Source organism: Lagopus leucura, unplaced genomic scaffold, assembly GCF_019238085.1.
Source record: "Lagopus leucura isolate 7727_CA_CO unplaced genomic scaffold, USGS_WTPT01 Super-Scaffold_100004, whole genome shotgun sequence".
Taxonomy (NCBI): domain Eukaryota; kingdom Metazoa; phylum Chordata; class Aves; order Galliformes; family Phasianidae; genus Lagopus; species Lagopus leucura.
Window position 1 is genome coordinate 56,149,022 of NW_024962264.1, and position 18,393 is coordinate 56,167,414.

Below are 18,393 nucleotides of genomic sequence, written 5' to 3' on the forward strand. Positions count from 1 at the left end.
TGCAATAACTCACCTCTTGTTAATTAATAGTTCTAGTGCATGCATATGGTTTATACAGGTAAGTAAACATGCAATTTTTTCACATTCTAAAACTATGGCAGTTTAAGCCATATTGTGCTGCCTGCATTTAATCTGTAATGCAGTGTGTCTTAAACGTTTCAATCCCGTATTAATAGGTGGCATTACACATAACACCTATATAGCAGCAAAGCTAATACAGCTTGTGATTAAAAATGTTTAAAAATAGCTAATAAATCAGATTATCTTGAGGTATTATTTCTTGCAAGTCAAAATGGAGAGCAAAAAATCAACCCTAATTTTTAGTTTATGTATACACTGAAAATAGCAACAACAATAAAAATAAGCTTTTTGTAGCAGACATATTCCATCTTCACTATTTTGCTACCTTTGGTAAATTACTGGGGCAGATCTTGAAGTTAAAAACCCATGTTTAGAAATAAGTGCACGCTTCACCCACTAAATATAGCAGCAGACTGTGTGCCCCTACGCAAAAACATTCTCATATCTAGTTTTAACTTTACATATAAAAATAACTTGGAGAAAATACAAAAAAACATTTTATTTTAACATGAAAATATCACAAAAATTAGTAAGCCTGAGATGTAGGGTTTTGGTGAAAAACAAGAGGCTTGTAGTGTTTTGGCTGCTGATAAAGATGCATGTATTGATAGCTGGGGTGAAAAGCAGAAGAATGCACTTATTTCTTCTGCATGTCAGTATCTTCAAACACAGTAAGCCACATGCACCCTTCTTTCCTTATGTAGATGCTGGTTCACCATGTTTAATTCCAGCGGAAGTGGATCTGACGCGGGCGGTCAGCCCCCTCCTTTACCAATGGCTTATGGAATTCACGTCCTGCACGGGAGTGGATATTTGCCCAACAAAACTCACAGTAATACTGCAGGCAAGTGACATTGGCACAGAAGAAAGGAGCAAACTTTCCACCGCATCGTGCGCCCTGGCATTCGTCACACATCTGGTCATCCAACACATATGGCTTTACCTCCACCTGTTGGAGTGAGACACAAAGAGCTCCAGTTAACACCTACTGTGCCCACTGAAAAGACAGTGAGTGAGTTCAGGTCTTCTCTCTTCCGGAAAAAGAAGCAGTCTGCCATCAGATAGGTTTAGGTCTCTACCCATTTCGCAGCTTTTTATCGCTGTTTGCCAGTTACAGCTCCCAATCTATCCATACAAAAAGTTAAGCAATTCAACACACATCTTCAGAAGTGCATTAAGTATGTAGCTAATGGCTACATCGGAACCTCCAATTAACTTACTCTGGAAAGATACCCTTGGCAAGTGACAAAACCAAAGCACGTGTAGAAAATAAACCACTGGTCCCGAAGCTCTCTAAAGAAGTCTCACCAGCTCCCAGATACACCCCAACACGATACCCAGTTTTGTGCTGCTTAGCAAACAACACACAAACAGGAATGTAACCGTTTATACCTGAGCAAGAAGTCTCTGCATGTACTACCTTTCTTTGCCAATTAGAAGCACTTTCTGCAGGCTCGATTACTTCTGTTGGTACTCTTAACTCCCATAACTTCACTCCAAATTTCTAAAATACGACCAAATTAGGAGTTTCTGATCTGGGTCACGTATTACTTTCCTTTATTTAATTTCTTTTTACTTTTTGGCTTTGAGTTGCACAGGAATTTGTGTTCAATATGATCCTGAATGTATTTTTAAAAGATTGTTCTGCAAATCTGCAGCCTGCTAGAAACACCTGTGTTACACAGCTTCTTTCTCCCAAACTGCTCTGACTGCCAGAGTGGAAAAGTGGCAGGATTCCAGTGGTACATTTGCACAATGTCTCTGCATCACTGAACTGTTACAGACTGCACTCAGACAGGAAGAAGAACTTCACAATAAAGCACAAAATGAATTGACACCATCATTAAGGAATGTATTGTTGTCTTCCTTTCCTGAATTTTTTTTAAAGACAGTATTTTCAAAACTTCTGTTGGCAAAAACAATTATTCCAATTTATCCTACAACTCAACTTTTTTTTCCCCTGATATTTACTGTTACTTGAGAAGAATCCTACACGCAGACAGTGACGTCATGTACCACACTCAAACGGTGTATGTTTGGAATACTCAGATCTCCAGAATAAAATGACGTTTTTGCATGTTATTTCCAGAGCTACAAAATAACAGCCAGGCTGGATGTGGCTCTGGGCAGCCTGCTCTGGTGGTTGGCGAACCTGCACACAGCAGGGGGGTCAAAACCAGATGATCCTTGAGATCTTCCTCATCCCAGGCCATTCTATGATCCTGTAAAGCTACCAAACACCCAATGATTTGCAAAAAAAAAAAAAAAAAAAAAAAAACAAAACAAAACCAAAAACCCAACAATATAGATTTTCTTAGCTTCAGAAAACGCACACTTGAGTGGTCAAACACAGATACATTTGAAACACAGTACGCTTCTTTCTTCCAACAGCGTACATTCAGTATGAACGCCACTGATTTCTTCCCTGCAACGACCTGCATCAGCATAAGTTACACCTGGGCTTTCCAATAAACAGCAACTATACACAGTAATTCTGTTTGTGGTCCAACATTACTGAAAGCATGAAATACCATGAATTTCATGCTCTGGTACGTTGATGCACCAAGATAAGTATTGAGGAGATTACAAATGTTATTAAATAAACATTTTAGGGAACTGAAGTATCAGATGAAGTGGAGGGAGGCTGCTGGCATATGAAAGTTAACAACATTTTAAAGAATTTTTGGAGATGGAACTCCAAATGAGTTTCAAAGAAATGTTTGGAACTGATCTGTCTTATATGATGAAATAGCATGAAAAGCACTTTGCAGAAGAAAAACATCTGCTGGAGAAGCTAAACATATCTGTATCAAAAGAACTGAAGAAAGCTCCAGAGGTAAGGAATAAGTTAAGGTCACAGACAGCATCTACAAAGCCACAGTGACACCCAGCTTTCCTATTAAAATAGAAAAAGATATATGTTAAAAATGCCATAAATACTTTCAGCAGCAGCTCAGACGGATAAAGAGGAGAACAGCAAACTTTAACCATGAAAGAAAAGACACAGAACTGGTTCTGAAAAAATGTGAAAAGACAGCACACCTACAGAAACTGGCTATAACTGGCAACAGAAAAACTAGTAAGATGAAGCACAGAACAATCTCTAAGACTGCACAGAAACGTGTAATGTATTCCTAAATAGGCCAGCATGTATCTGTATTTCAGATGAAGGCAGCACCTGAAGTACAACTGTCCTCCACATTTATAAAATCAGCATTTATATTAATGTAAATGACTCAGTTGTGTACTTATATTTTACTATATAAATAATAACAGGACTGAACACACAATTTAAATATAGAGAAAGTTATTAAAAAAATGAGATTAAAAACCTCTGGCATATGAACAGAACAGATCATAAACCCTCTCCATCAAGATAAGGTTAAAAGACAAATTGATTAAAATATTCAGATTTGGCATCAGTGTGTTTTGGAAGCAGAGCATCACGGGAGCAGCAGATGTTTTTGAAGAAATCAAACCCAAGGAAGCTAACAAACATGACCAAGAAGAAATCATTTAACTGCTATTGTGTAAATTAAGTCTCATGGATATCACTCAAACACCGTGCTTCTGAGCTTCGGTATTTATGGCAGACTGTGTGCTGATTTTTTTTTCTGTCCATGCTCCAAGAGGTCTGCAGCAGATGCCCACTGTTTTACTGAAATTTCACTCTCATATCTCTTTAAGTTTTTCAGAGTTACACAATATAAAAACGTCCAGTCACCTCTGCAAAGAGCAAGCACTGTCATTTCAGAAGCCTGCTCAGCATCCAAACGGCCCCTGAGATTTCCAGTGAGCTATCATCACGGGCATTTTTCCTGTTATGTAACTAGAGGAAAGTCAGAGCTTCTAGCCAAAGTCAGCTGCAAGTCACAGGAACAGCAATGTCACCAGCAAAATGTAGCTGTAAGGACTGGATGTGAAGCCTAGTTCACCACCCACATTCATTCCCACCCATCTCCTGGAAAGGACTCTGGGGATTTCAGCTCCCCAGGCAACTGGTATCTGAGAGACACGTAAGCCTGTATTGCTTGGCCTATTTGAAAGGAGAGAAGCACCTGCTATGGCCTTCAGTTAACTGTACCAATTTCTTTCTGCAATGCCTTTGATCTGCAGAGGAGACTGGACCTTGAACTACTTACTCATTTCTCCTCCAGGACGTTAAAAAAAAAACCCGTAACAAAAACCAACCCAGAGCACCTATTAATAACACTGCCTGCATCTACAACTCTTGACATCAGAACTAGTCAACTTCAAACTCATCTAATTTAGACGTCTGTTTTCTTTGCTACTCTCATACTTCTAAGTGAGAGCAATGAAGTAGACTTGTCTTCTGAAAAGTTAGCCTTGCTTTAGCTAGCAAAAATCATCTACAGCAACCAGAAAGGTACACTGGTAAATACACAGGATCAGGTTCTATCTGAAGAGAAAGGATGAGTTAAGGTTAAGTACGGTTGATTTTCCAAAGCACTGACAATCATGGTTGAAGTGAAAGGCAGCAGAAAATTGGACCTATTCTGAAACCAATAAATAACAGAGTTTCTCATGAATGACACAGGAATTATTACAATATTTGCTTTGCTTAGAACAAGGGTGAAAAAAATTTCAACAAAACCAGGAATTCCAGAATGGAAAGAACATATGGTCTAACATATGCCCGAGGAACAAACTGCTGCTTTGTGGAATGCTCGTTGTTTCAGGGGCATTCAGAGTTTAACTCCTGGAACCTGTGGAGCTAGGGAAATATCAGAAGAAATGTCAGAGGTGGCACAAAAGCGGATCAGAACACAAAGTTATGCATCCTAAGAAACTGTGTTACAAATCACTGCTCCCACATATCTAAGAAAACCCACCCAGATGAACTCCTTCTGTGTAACTTACTCGTTTATCTATATCGCCATGCTGAAGTTGAACGAACCGAGCGCTGATGGCAGCAATGTAACTCTGCTGATTGGAAAAAGCAACACGTCCAGCACCTTTTGGGTATTTCAGCTCAGGGTCAGTATCAATTCCTGCGTAACAAACTCCACCATACAGACGGTCCATGATCATTGCCAATTCCACTATTAGGAAACAAAACAAAGTTCGCTTGAACTGTTCTCACTGTACAAACTCAAAAAATCCAGAAAAGTTAATTTCAGTAATTAATTCTCCAACAACTTATGTAACTAAAAAAAAATTACAACATGCAGGATTAAGTTGTGAAATAGTCAGCAGACATCTTTCACACTGCAGCCACATACACCCAGGGAACAATGGAGTGCAAGTCCTTGCAGTCCTTAGTAACCTGGAACTGAAATTCAAGGGCAGTTTTCTGTAAAGGGTAACACATGACTTCTGGGGCAGGATGGAATGCAAGCTGCATAGAATCCACATGCCCCAAACTCCTTGGTACATGTTCTCTGTCTGTACAATTGCTCTACATCCAACTTGAATTTCAAGATGTAGGTAGCATCTTTTCACCAGGCATGCAGAACTTGATCATCTCTACAGTATGGCACTATATAGAAACTCGAGTTAATAGAATCAATAATCTCCAATTTCACAATAAATATTTTAGCAAGCCTTTAGTAATATTTTATACTGAATTCAATTTAGCAATTCACTGAGGTGGAATATATCTTTTTTCAAAACAAACATCCCCTGCCTCAAGACATAAAGGTGTCAGCAGACATTGATTTTCAATAGTTGTCTGAAAAGTGTGATAAAGTTTTACTGCTTTTCTGAAGGCATGATTCTTATTTCACAATGCCATATAGGTTTCATTTTCACATACGCAGAAGATTTTAAAGCAAAGTATAAGACAGTATACATTACATTTATCACAGACCCTTGGCCAAGTAATCTGGAGTATCAAGACAGAATTTGGAGAAAATTAACCTGCAGTTGGAATGCTCATTTACAAAGTATTACAGAGTAATGCAGTCAAACGTCTTCTTAAAAGTAAAGTAACAAAAAAGCCTGATTATTGTAGGTCCAAGATAGAAAAGCTTTATATGCTGTATACCCTAAATTTGCTCTATCACTTCCTGTTTCTCCTGTGTCTTCCATATGAAAGCTCATCTTACCCTAATGCAATGATACTTACCCTTACTGTAATGATATAATTTAGCACAAACAGTGGAAGACTAATGAAGTCCAGGGACTTTCTAAGAGAAATCTGGATTTGAAATGCTGTACGTAATGCTTCACATCAACTCACTTACTAGAAGGGCACTGTACAACGCTGTAAAAGGCTACTGCAGTCTGTCTCACAAAGCAGACTGTCCTGGCTGCAGATCGACCATTTCACAGCTACAAAAACATTGAAATTTTCCTCCATGCATTCCAACAAGAGCTGAAAAAGTGTCCTGCAATCTCATATAGCACTGTATCATACGTACTGTGTCAGCTGTCTGAATTTCTTCCCATTTTCCTCTAATCATACTAACTACCTGCATTTCTCCTTATCCATGTTATCCACAGTAACCAGTCAGCAATAGAAAAGTAGCTGATGTACAGTAACAATACAAAAAGAGCTCCACTCATGGAGCATAGCAGAGGCCACAGCACTACTTTGAAAACAAGAAACAGCAGTTTTACTAGTAAGATGAAAGTACTTTCTACAGCCTTAGACGTTGTAATGGTGTCCAGTGTGTCTCAGAGGTGAACAGTGATTTGTGATCTGCCAAAAGCAGAAGAAGGCAATTACCAGAGAAACGTAAGAATAGATGAGTATTTTTCTCAAGCAGCAAGCTGGCTGGACTGATTAGCAGAGCTTTAAACTATATTTGATGAGGGAAGACGACGTAATTCCAAGTGACATACAAAGGTTGTTGAACAGTGTCATTTTAAGAAGCAGCAGTGAAAAACCTCAGCTTCCTCCCAAAGGAATTTGAGAGGGCTCCTCTAAGAAGGTAATGCAACCCATTGCATAGCTGTACCATCTCTATACCAATGCATGCAGCATGGGAAATAAGCAGGAGCTGGAAGCCATGTCATAATTGGAAGATTATGCTCCGACTGATATCAGAAATGTTGTGGGATGAACTGCACACCTGGAACAATGCAATTGAGCTTTTTAGAAGAGAGAGACAGGGCAGGATGGGCAGGGGAGCTCTCCTCTATGTTAAGAAGTGCACAGATTAAGAGCTGCCTTTAAGAAACAGTAATGATCAGGCTGAGAACTTGTGGATTAAAATTAGGCATCAGACAAATAAAGGACACCTGGTAGTGAGGTCTTCTGCAGGCTGCCTGATCAAGGGGAGCCTGCTGACAAGGCCTTCTTGCTTCATCTGCAAGGTCTGTCACACTCGCAAGCTCTCATCAAAAACCTACCTGTGTAACCTACTCATGGAAACCTGCTTTAGCAAGGGTTGGACTAGATGATCCCCAAAAGTCCCTTCCAATCCCTAAGATTTGCAGCCAGATAGTTTTAGTCAACTGCTTTATATCTAGGTGGAGGCTGGTGATGAGTGATATAACCACGGGGTCCATCCTGGAACCAGTGTTCTTAAACACTAATATCCATGACCTAGAAAGTGGACACTTGCACCCCCAGCAAGTGACACTAAGTTCAGTGGTGCAGTTGATATAACAGATGGAAGGGATGCCATCCAAAGAGACCTGGACAAGCTTGAAGAGTGGGCCCAAGTGAACTGAATTAGGTTCAATAAGGCCACGTGTGAGGTGCTGCACCTTGGCTGGGGCAATCCAATCTCACAGGAGACCTCTTTGTGGCCTTCCTGTACTTAAAAAGAGCTTATAAACCAGAATGAGACCAATTTTGCATGGTCTGATAGTGACAAGACTAGGGGAAACAACTTTAAACTCAGGGGGGATTTGGGTCAGATGTTAGGAAGAAATTCTTTACCCAGAGGGTGGTGAGGCACTGGAACAGGCTGCCCAGATAGCCCACGGATGTGCCATCTCTGGAGGTGTTCCAGGGCAAACTTGGATGGTGCCATGGGCAACCTGATCACGTGGGAGGCAATCCTGTCCAGGGCAGGAGAGATGGAGCTAGCTGATCCTTAAGATTGCTTTCAGCTCAAGCAGCTTTATGATTCATATGATTCCATAAATACCTACAACTATCCATACATACCTGCATACAATTATGCATGATTAAAAAATGATTTCTAATAATCTCCCACTTTTAAAGAGAGATGTAATTTATGCTCACCAGCTCTTAATGGTCTAGGGACTCCTCCAACAAAAATTGTTTTCCGAGGATCAAGTGGCTGCGAACCATCCATCACAAAATCACTATCACTGAGATTCCAGGGACGGATCTGAACCTATTAAAAAGGGGAAGAAAATGACATGCTGGTTTCTGTTTCACTGCGTTCTAAATATATACTTATCAGCCCATATAAACCAACAGTAGTCATAACTCTATTAGCTTTGCGTGTCTTGATGTTCCGTTTTAATCCTATTAATTCAAACCTCAATGGTTTTAAAATCATCTGATTGTTCCAGATGTTGAGAGCTGCCAATGGTAGTTTGCTGTTGATTATTTTCATCATCATCATTTCAAATGCAGCTTTAGACAGATGGCAGCTATAGCCTGCAGGCCATCTACTGTTTACTTACTGGCTTGTCCTTGATAGTAGGACTGGAAACACATAGATAGAGCTTTCCATCTTCTTCAATACAGGCATCAATCAGTGCCTGGACAGAACTCTCTTCTTGGAATAAGAGGAATGCGTAACCTAGAGCGAAGAAGAAAATAAAACAGTTAATTTTTTTTATACTTTTATTTGCTTTTCTTTAATTGTCTTCTCCATACAAATGTGTTTACTTGAAATGTAGAAGAAAGTCAAATCAACTCTTTGTTATTAGTCGTGTTCTTCATCTGTGTGCTAATCTGCTGTGATCAATACAACTGTGGGCAAATACTTCTATCCTTGAAAAAAAAAACAACGAAAACACACCAAAGAGACTAATAATCAAATAAAAGCAAACCTGTCTGCTCTATCATATATTGTAAGTACAGACTGAGCACAACTCAGAGGTAGCTGCAGACATTATACAATGAAAATCCGACTTGGCACAGAGGACTAATCTCTATTCTAGAGATTAGATCAAAGTACTCCGTTACATAAGTGACCCAGCAAGCCTCCCAAACACTACAAAAATAGGAATCAAAAAGCTTACTTAATGCTACAGTAACAGACAAGCAAGGAACCTCACACAATAGAATGCTGTAATGGTTACCATATGATATATACAGAACTTGTTACTTTACACGCACCCCATACCACAATTTGGATGCATTCTGAAGTAGACTGTAAAAGGACATAAATCCCCATTTCTTCCTCACATTACTAGCAAGTGTAGAATATTCACATAAAGTGAAAAAATAAGGGCTGAAGCACCTGCTCTAGAGTGAGGTTGGCAAGAGGGAATACGGCTGCTCCACCAAGCCTTTTGGAAATGATACTGCTTTTTGGAGAGGTACTACTCACTCACTGGCAATCCCATACTGCAAACAGTGTAGGTCATCAGGGTGTTAACAGAATAGGGTGCATCTCAAAGAGCACTAAAGAATCAATGTTTTAAGCAAAACGTAAGATCAGAGAAACAAATGCAAATGATTTTAGATCCATGGGACCAAAAGCAGGATTTAAATAAAAAGCTGTAAAGTTCTATGCTGTTTTTTCTAATAACTTGTACCTGATCTCACATCCCTCACACTATGGTCCTGTCACAGCTCCCTTCGAAGGACACAACTGTGCATATTCTACTTTCATGTAAATCTTACTCAGTTTATTAAAAAAGTCTGTAGGGAATCTTTGAGCTTTGGCTAAGGCATTTCCTGCTGAAATCCAGTGTTATTAAAAATACCGTTCAGCAATGAAAATTCTGTTCAAATTAAACTTAATTAGTAATTACTTAGACTCAAAAGCCTTGTTTAAGGGGGATATCTTTCAGTATTTACTTTGCAGTTTAAAATTCACATATAAGCCACGTAAAACTCAATGAACCAGGGCATGTGCAGACTAGCAAGGATAAGTGAGACTAGAACCACATAACTGTCTTCCCCTGCACAGAAGCCAGGTGCACACAGTCCAGTTTGAATGGAGATCTCAATACAAGAATGGCAGGAGTGCAGAAACTTGATTACCTGAGGTGAGGGCTAAATGGGTGACATACAGTCACAGCCAGAATTACGTAAAACGGTTTGCTGGAAGCTGATATTTCATCAATTTGTATCCTAACGCAAATCAGTGTTACTGGCATATGGCTCCTGGCACATAAATAGAATCGGCGTCCCCAGATCATCTATGACCTGTATGTCTGCAGCTATTAATATGCTTAGCAGGAGCCTTGTGAAGAAATAGACAATTCCAATAGGAACTAGATGAGGGAACAATTAGGTACCAAATATATTCTACCAAACTAAAATAAAAACAAGGAAAGCAAAATCAGAATTATATACCACCACTGCCTTCTCAACACTATCTGCAGAGCTTAACTCATGTCTGGGTTCATCCCATTTAATTTTAAGCAACAGAGAGGCCTGTGTCATGAACTTAGCTGTACTTTTGAAAACATGGAAAACCTGAGGTTAGCAAATCCATCTGGCTGAAGTTTTGCTCCATAGCTCTAGTGCTTTAATGACTTCAAAGGTATTTTAGTTTGCTCCCCAAGCCTAGTCTGGAAGAAAATAACTAGCTCTCTTGGTGAAGAAAGGTGACTGTAGAACATAATATGTTTCAGATCCAACATTTTACAGACAGGCCAATCCCTTCCCACAGTCTGGATACAATCCTTCTTTACTTGCTTTGCATTATGGTACGCATCCTTGCACAAACCAATTATACATTAGCCAAACTGCTACAAAGAACACCACAGTTACATAAGGATCCAGGCTTTCTATTCATTAAGCATAAAGGAATTTACCATCTTAGATACTCAGTTTAGATATAAGTTTGGGCTTTTCTTCCTCCAGCAATCAGATGCCGACAACTATATGTACAAACTTGTTTCTCATGCTTTTCTGTTTTCTTAAGATATGTCGCTGTTGGATTATTTTTATCCTCTATAATTCATGAAATATTGTGGACTGTTATTGACTGCACAGGTAGTTAGCTGCTGTTGGTAACTGCACATAGCTGTGATGAGAAGGATTTTATAACGATACCAAACTACAATTACTATGTGTAATACAAAGTATATGCAGTACCTGTGAAACATGGAAGGGAGGTATTGTGAAGAGTACTTTATTGCACCACAGAACAGTTTAATTCACTAGTTTCTTGTTTTTCTTGTGTACCACATCTGTTATGTCACTGTAACAGCTTCCTACGCAACAGCAGCGCAAGTCTGTTCATAACGGCAAAGAAAAGCTGCTCTAATAGGATTCTCTGAAGGAAGATGCTTCATACCTTTGGGTCATACGTACACGGGCAGCAGCACGTCACGATCAGATGCTGCTTGCCAAAAGGCAACCCAAGTTTGTATGGTTTCCATAAGTGAAAAATGTTAGATGGAACAGTCTTATAAAAATTTATTGTTCACATGTACCAGCATTTATGCCTTCTGTGAGGATAAAGTTTAGGTAACCCCTGCTAGCATTCAGTTGTTGATTAAATTACTCTGCATTATACTGCAATGGTTATAAATACTGCTGTTTTCAAAGGGAACTGATGAGGGATTTTGATAATATCGTTACCACAAAATTATCTCAAAGAAAAAGAAAATCTTCTGGAGATCATAACTGACAATAAAACTACATTCCCTGATATCTAAAAACGCTGCACTGGTTATAATTATTGTTACTCTGAGTACAAACAATACTTCAAGAATTTTTTATATATATATAATTATATATAATTATATATATATATATATTATATATATTATATATATTATATATATATATATTATATATAATTATATATAATTATATTAAATACATATATAAAACTAAAATTATGTTACTAAATATATATATATTCACACACATACATATATATATGTATATAGATGTATATAACTAAATGAAACTGTTGTAAGAATCCAAGCAAAAAAACCAACCAAACAAAACCCAATCCAAAACCTATATACAGAATCAGTGCTTTCATTTTTTTTAATTTACTACACAGAAGAGGTGGCTAATATGAATTTCTGGCCAGGCATAATTTCTTTATTCTACAATATGGAACTTTACAAAAGGAGACAAGAAACTTCTGTTAATGCATAGATCCATATAGAAATCTGAAAGCAGCTGTAAATTATTTGACTCCAATTAACTTCTATCACCAGTGACTTAGAAGAGAGGTAAAGAAAATCAGTATAAGCCAGCATGGATATTCTGCATCAGCTGACAGAGCTGCGTTTTCTTTTATGGTTGGGTCCCCTACTGTTCTAACAGTCTTCCCCAGAGGAGAGCTAAAAAACAAACCCAAACAAGTGTAAACTACTGACAATGGATCTACATTCAATAATGGGAATAATTCACATTTGGGGAGGATACATAAATCTTTCAATCAGTCACCTTTTACCGAGAATCAACTCGAAATTACTCTTTAAGTGAGAACATACAAGCTGGCACAACTGCAATGCAGATATTAACTAAGGCACTTTTGAATGAAATAGAGGTGGTGCAGGATTCACCTTGAGACCCAAGTGAACCCTATTTCCATATTTCTATTTCTGTGGAAATATTCTTGACTGGGTTTAAGCTCTGTGGTCAGCAGAGATCTAGTTAATGTTGCCAGTGGTGTCTGGGCAGTTACTCGGCTGACAAGCACAACACAGAGATGCCTTGCATGATTCACCCTCTGCAGTACTTTGCCTAACCTTCAGCTGCTTTTCCAGGGTGGTGTGGGGCTTCAGTAGGTACTGTACCACGTTTGCCATCCCTGGGTAAATCTTGGTATTCTTGGTTTGGAGAAATGAATCAAGCACAATAAGCTTACATTGCAGCGACCTGAATATCCCTTTGTACTCCAGTGACTCTATTGGCTAGGTTCCCATTAATTAAAGGAAGCTTAGATGCTAATCGCACATGAAGACACCTACAGCTATTTGCCTGAATCCAGAGTTCAGTCCGAGCTCCAAGGAGCTCGAGTGAGCTGGTAACAAGTTAACCAATGGACCTATGGTTTTGCTCCTTGAACTAGAAACAGAATGTTTTCAACACGATTTTTTCAGTCAGTTGTAAATTAGCAGTTAATAACATTGAATAAATGAAGCTACTGCATGACTGCTGGGACAGAAAGCGAAAGAAATACACAGATAATCAGAAAAAGCTGGAGATACTGTCTTGTTTAAACAGATTATCCTCTGTTTTATACAGACTATAAATAGTACAGAACATGCAAACAACTGGTCCTCCTTTGAAAGGCTCTCTGGATCAGCATATCCTCACCGCACCATCTCTTTGTGAGCGTCATTATCATGAGAATGGATTTCTCACCTCAGCAGTCGCTTTGAACGTGTGTGCCAACTAACTAATAACAGGAGTTATGATAAGCAGTGACAAGATAGAAAGGAAGGAATTCCCCATTACAGCTGGCAGATCACTTACTGACTGTACTTTGATCTCAACAGAATAATTCTTTTTCTGCTTCATAACTGAGGTTCCTTCTAAGATTAGTGTGAAGTGTTTAAAATTTCTGCTATCTTCAGGCCTCATTTTGTGGTGAGCCAACACAAAATGTAATTAGCAAATAAAAGGCAGTTGTTTTTCAGGAGGCAGTCAGCCTTGACAGATCAGTATTTCTTCAAGTAAGGAAATACTTCTTATGAACTTGGCCTTCCCTCAGGACTATCTGTAAGCAGAGAGCCTGGAAGGAAGCACAGCCTGGAAGACTGAACAAAAGTATTAAAGCAGTAACAAAAGATAACAAAAAAAAAAGACACCAAACAAGCAACAAAACAGGCTGTATGACTTCAACATGCCGAAGACTAACGTACAGAACAGCCCAGAAATGGATAACTCCGAGATGTCTTTGGAAGTAATACTATTTCAAGTCTCTAACAAGACTGGACAAAAACAGATAGATACTAAATTATTTCCATGCAAAGTAGTAAGCTAGACAGCGAAGATTAGAAATTAAAAATAAAATGAACTCCCTGTGCTATTATATGGTGCTTACATTGGTAATTGTCCATTAATCTCAAACCTTTCTTTGTATTTAGCCTATGTTTAGCAGTTTTAGGTATCTTATTAAACATATATACTCTGTTCCTGCCTGCACAAGTGCGTAACACTGAAATATAGTAAGAAAAATTTCTATCATAGCCTATAGTAATCACGTCTTATCTGGTGCAGTGAAAGAACCAGATTACATATAAACACAGAAGCATTCAACAGTTAATAGAAAATTGTATTTCCAGACTATACAAATAGAAACCTATGCCGTATTTTAAATGTGTGAGACTATTGCAGGCTGCTGTCACACTATAAAACAATGATGAATGCTGTAGTAAACAAACAGTTTGACTATAAAGTGTTATTAAAGTTCGTGTAAAGATCAGTTAACCAACTTAACACTAGGTATCTAAGTGTGTTCCGAATTAATTAGATCAACTGACTAGAGTTCTTTTATCTATATTCTCTGCTTTCAATACAGACTCATTATTACTGTTATTTTCACTACAGTACTTACAAATTTTCCAACTGCAAAGTCTCAAAATACATACTTAAGATATTTACATTCTGAGCCAGGTCCGTCTCCTTAGAAATTAACACCAGAACTCATTTCTTCCAGTAAAGAATGTATTAGACCTTCCCTCTTCTACATATTCAATACAGACTCTGTGAGTTAAGCCTCTCCCTCAAACTGCTCCTCCGGAATTTCTCTTGGTAAACTGTAATCAAAGATGCACTCCTTAGGGTAATCAAAGTTTGTTAAGACACTGAGATTTTTATTAGGCTGACAATCAAAAAAGAAGAAGTCTCTTTGGCTTGATTTCCATACAGTATTCATAAATTCTATTCAAATACTTTCAACTCCTTTACCTGCTCTTTAGATGAATATCTGAGGAAATATGCCTGCTTTTAAAATGGCATAGTCAGTCAGATAAATAACTGAGAATAGGTAAACAAAGGCAGTATGCCTGTATCTGACACGTCCAGGGAAGGAAAGAGCTGCTGCATTCTCTACAAAATGAACAACCTCTTTTTTTGTTTGTTTATTTTATACATACTAAATACACAATTTCACACAGATAGAGATAAGCTACATAGTTTACCTCAATGTACAAATTTAGCCTAGATTTTGAATATCAAAGAGCAACACTAGAAATAGTTAAAAATCACTATTTAACCAGACGTCAATAATAGATGCTTCAATAGATGCTCCTGTCTTAAAAATGGAATAAAGACAAAATTATTTTGATCATATACCCAAATAACATCCTTCTGAAACCTGTCTTAATCCTCTACAAAAGAAACTGATTTAGGATTAAAAATATGATAGAATTTTAGTTTTAGAAATCAGAAATGCAAATAATAGATCTCTGAATTAACAACATGTACAGTTGTATAACACTGATCTAATAATTGGGAAATGAAATTATGGAAGATTCTTCAGAAGTCCAGCACTGAACCAGGCAGAATACTACAACTCTGTGTTTAATACTCGGTACGAAGATGACCAGGGGACTGGAGCACCTCCCCTATGAGGACAGGCTGAGGGAGCTGGGCTTGTTCAGCCTGGAGAAAAGAAGGCTGCGGGGTGACCTCATTGCAGCCTATCAATACCTAAAGGGAGCCTACAGACGGGAGGGGAATCAACTCTTTGAAAGGGTTGATAACAGCAAGACAAGGGGAAATGGTTTTAAGTTGAGGGAGGGGAGATTTAGGTTGGATGTCAGAGGAAAATTCTTGAATGTGGGAGTGGTGAGGTGCTGGAACAGGCTGCCCAGAGAGGCTGTGGATGCCCCGTCCCTGGAGGTGTCCAAGGCCAGCTTGGATGGGGCCCTGGGCAGCCTGGTCTAGTATAAAATGGGGAGGTTGGTGGCCCTGCATGTGGCAGGGGGGTTGGAGCTTCATGATCCTTGAGGTCCCTTCCAACCCTGGCCAATCTGTGATTCTGTGTGTAGAGCCTTGTCTGAAAATGCATTGAAACTGCACAATTGACTATTCACAGGGATTTTAAATCATATCCTTTGGGAGAAGATGAGACAGTTTGCCCAAGTAGGATTTGCACTCAGTGACAGGTCAAAACCTTTCAACTCTTACCTTTTGGTGGAAAATAGGACTTGCTTTCTGCTTTGTGAGGCCAATCTACTACCAAAGGCCCAAATCGTCTGAAGCTAGCAGTAATTTCATCTGAAAACAAATGCAACAGTTGAAATTAAATAAAAAAGTACTCAATGACAAAGTACTATCAAACAAAGATCTTTGTTTATAGCAAAGTTTGACGTTTCATGGAAATAGAGGAGCGAAGTTTCCAAGTTTCCCAAACAAAAGCCATAAACAGATACCTCTTCCAAGTGTTAACATTTACACAAATACTTCTGGTGATTTTATGCTTATGCTTTTTTTATTTTTATTTTATTTTTTCAATTACTCAGTAACAGGGGATTTCAGAAGGATATGGACAACTAAAGGCATATAAGCAGGCAAGAAAGAAAGAAAATGCATCTCCATGTGTCTTTGTTTGGCATTTGTATTAAAAGGGACAGTTCACATTTGAGTTAGATGCTGAAGCGTACAAAAGAAAAGCTGAGATATTAAAATAAATCCCCTAGTACATGACAGGGGAGCATCATCATGAAGATGAAACCAAAGTATGGTCTTCCCATGTCTGAAAGATAATTAATCACAGGCAGCTTATTTGGTTTGCAAGTTATTCTAGGATTACACTGAACCTTGTAAAGGGACTTCTGTTTACACTACAAATCTAGCATGCAATTTACATTTATCTGCACAGGAGAAACCTAATATTAAACAGTACGATTAGTTCAAATCAGCACTTTTATATAAAACAATTCCAGCTGCATCACACAACAATCTGAGCTTCCATGGTACATTCTGTATTCAGTGCATCATCTGTGCTCTTCCACTTGACCTTCCTCTGCCTTAGTTTCTCTGTTTAGTAACAGGAACAACATTAACCTTTCTAAACCACTTTCGAGATTTTCAGGTAATGGTAAAATAGAATTTGAAATTCAATTACTAATAACTGTTTCCCATGAATAGATGATAAAATGGGTTCATATAGAGGACAGTATGTAGGGCTAACACATTTGAAAGGAATATGCATCCCCATATCAGTGGAAGATAAGCATAACCACAAATTCCAGGCATTGTATGAAACTCTTGAAAGCAGAATAAGAACTAAATCATTTAAAAATCAAAAGGAGTGGACATTACTTTGCTAGGTAATTTATTTTCACTACCTACAGCTCACCTTCATCAATATCTGGTGGAAGACCTCCGACAAACACTTTCCGAGAAAAACGCTCAATTCGTTCCCCATTCTGATGACCAGAATAGCAGGTAGGTGAATTTAAGACTCCAACTTGATCATTATGACCATCATCCAACAAACCATCATCTATCGGGAAGAGGGAAGAACGGCCTTAAAAAGAAAAAAACAAAAAAAAAGTATTTGTATATTAAAACAACTTCACAGCAGAACACTGTAATGCAATTTTAGAATGGGGAAGGGGTGAATAGCTGTCTGGAAAATAAATAAAAATATCAAGATATTAGAAAAGCACACATTAGCTAAAGAATAACTAAGGCAAAGAAAAATGTATTAAAACCTCCAAAGGGAAATTCAAGACTGTAAACTGACATCTCTGTAAATATAATACCTCATGCTATCTTGTATTGTAGTTACTCTGCTGCACCAAGCAGGAAAATAACAATTTGTTCTCAACTAAAGAATCTTGTTTGTAAGAGATCATATTAAGGGCTGCTTACGTGAATTTAATTAGCTTGCCTTTGGTTTAGCTTCAAGATAAAGCAATAGCTTCTACCACACAAAAGACTATTGCATGTCTAAAAATTACAGTTTAATTGACCAGACTGAAATGGAAAACAATATATACACAGTAGGACCTGTCAAATGGGAATGTTGCCTCTTTTCTTTTAGAATATTCCGATTCTGCTGATTCAGCTTCTATGAAAGCAGAAGATAATTTTAACAAATGAGCATAGTGTAACACTTGAAGAACGAGTCACAGTGCTGACCGGCACTCGCTTTCTATTTTACGACAGTTGTGAAGGGAAGCCTTTGGGTGGCTCCTGACACGTAGCAACCTGCAGTGAAACTGCAGTTACTCTATGTGAGGACAAGGTAAGTCAGGTTTTTCAGGGGTTGTTGCTGCATGCCTCCTCTCCTTGTAACAAAAAATGTTCCAGCT

The 18,393-nt window shown here is 38.3% G+C and overlaps 1 protein-coding gene across 2 annotated transcripts in view; it reads right to left on the reverse strand.

Annotated features, from left to right (window-relative positions):
* The window catches only part of CPEB2 (cytoplasmic polyadenylation element binding protein 2), a 51,802-nt gene that overhangs the window by 1,760 nt on the left and 31,649 nt on the right, over positions 1-18,393 (reverse strand). For both annotated transcript variants that reach the window (XM_042871441.1, XM_042871442.1), the window contains 6 exons: positions 17,433-17,603; positions 16,259-16,348; positions 8,653-8,771; positions 8,243-8,357; positions 4,963-5,144; positions 1-1,030 (listed from right to left, as the gene is read on the reverse strand). The exon at positions 1-1,030 is cut by the window's left edge and continues 1,760 nt beyond it. In XM_042871441.1, the coding sequence (XP_042727375.1) occupies positions 803-1,030; positions 4,963-5,144; positions 8,243-8,357; positions 8,653-8,771; positions 16,259-16,348; positions 17,433-17,603 (905 nt within the window). In that variant the 3' untranslated portion in view covers positions 1-802. The remainder of the gene's footprint in view (positions 1,031-4,962; positions 5,145-8,242; positions 8,358-8,652; positions 8,772-16,258; positions 16,349-17,432; positions 17,604-18,393) is intronic.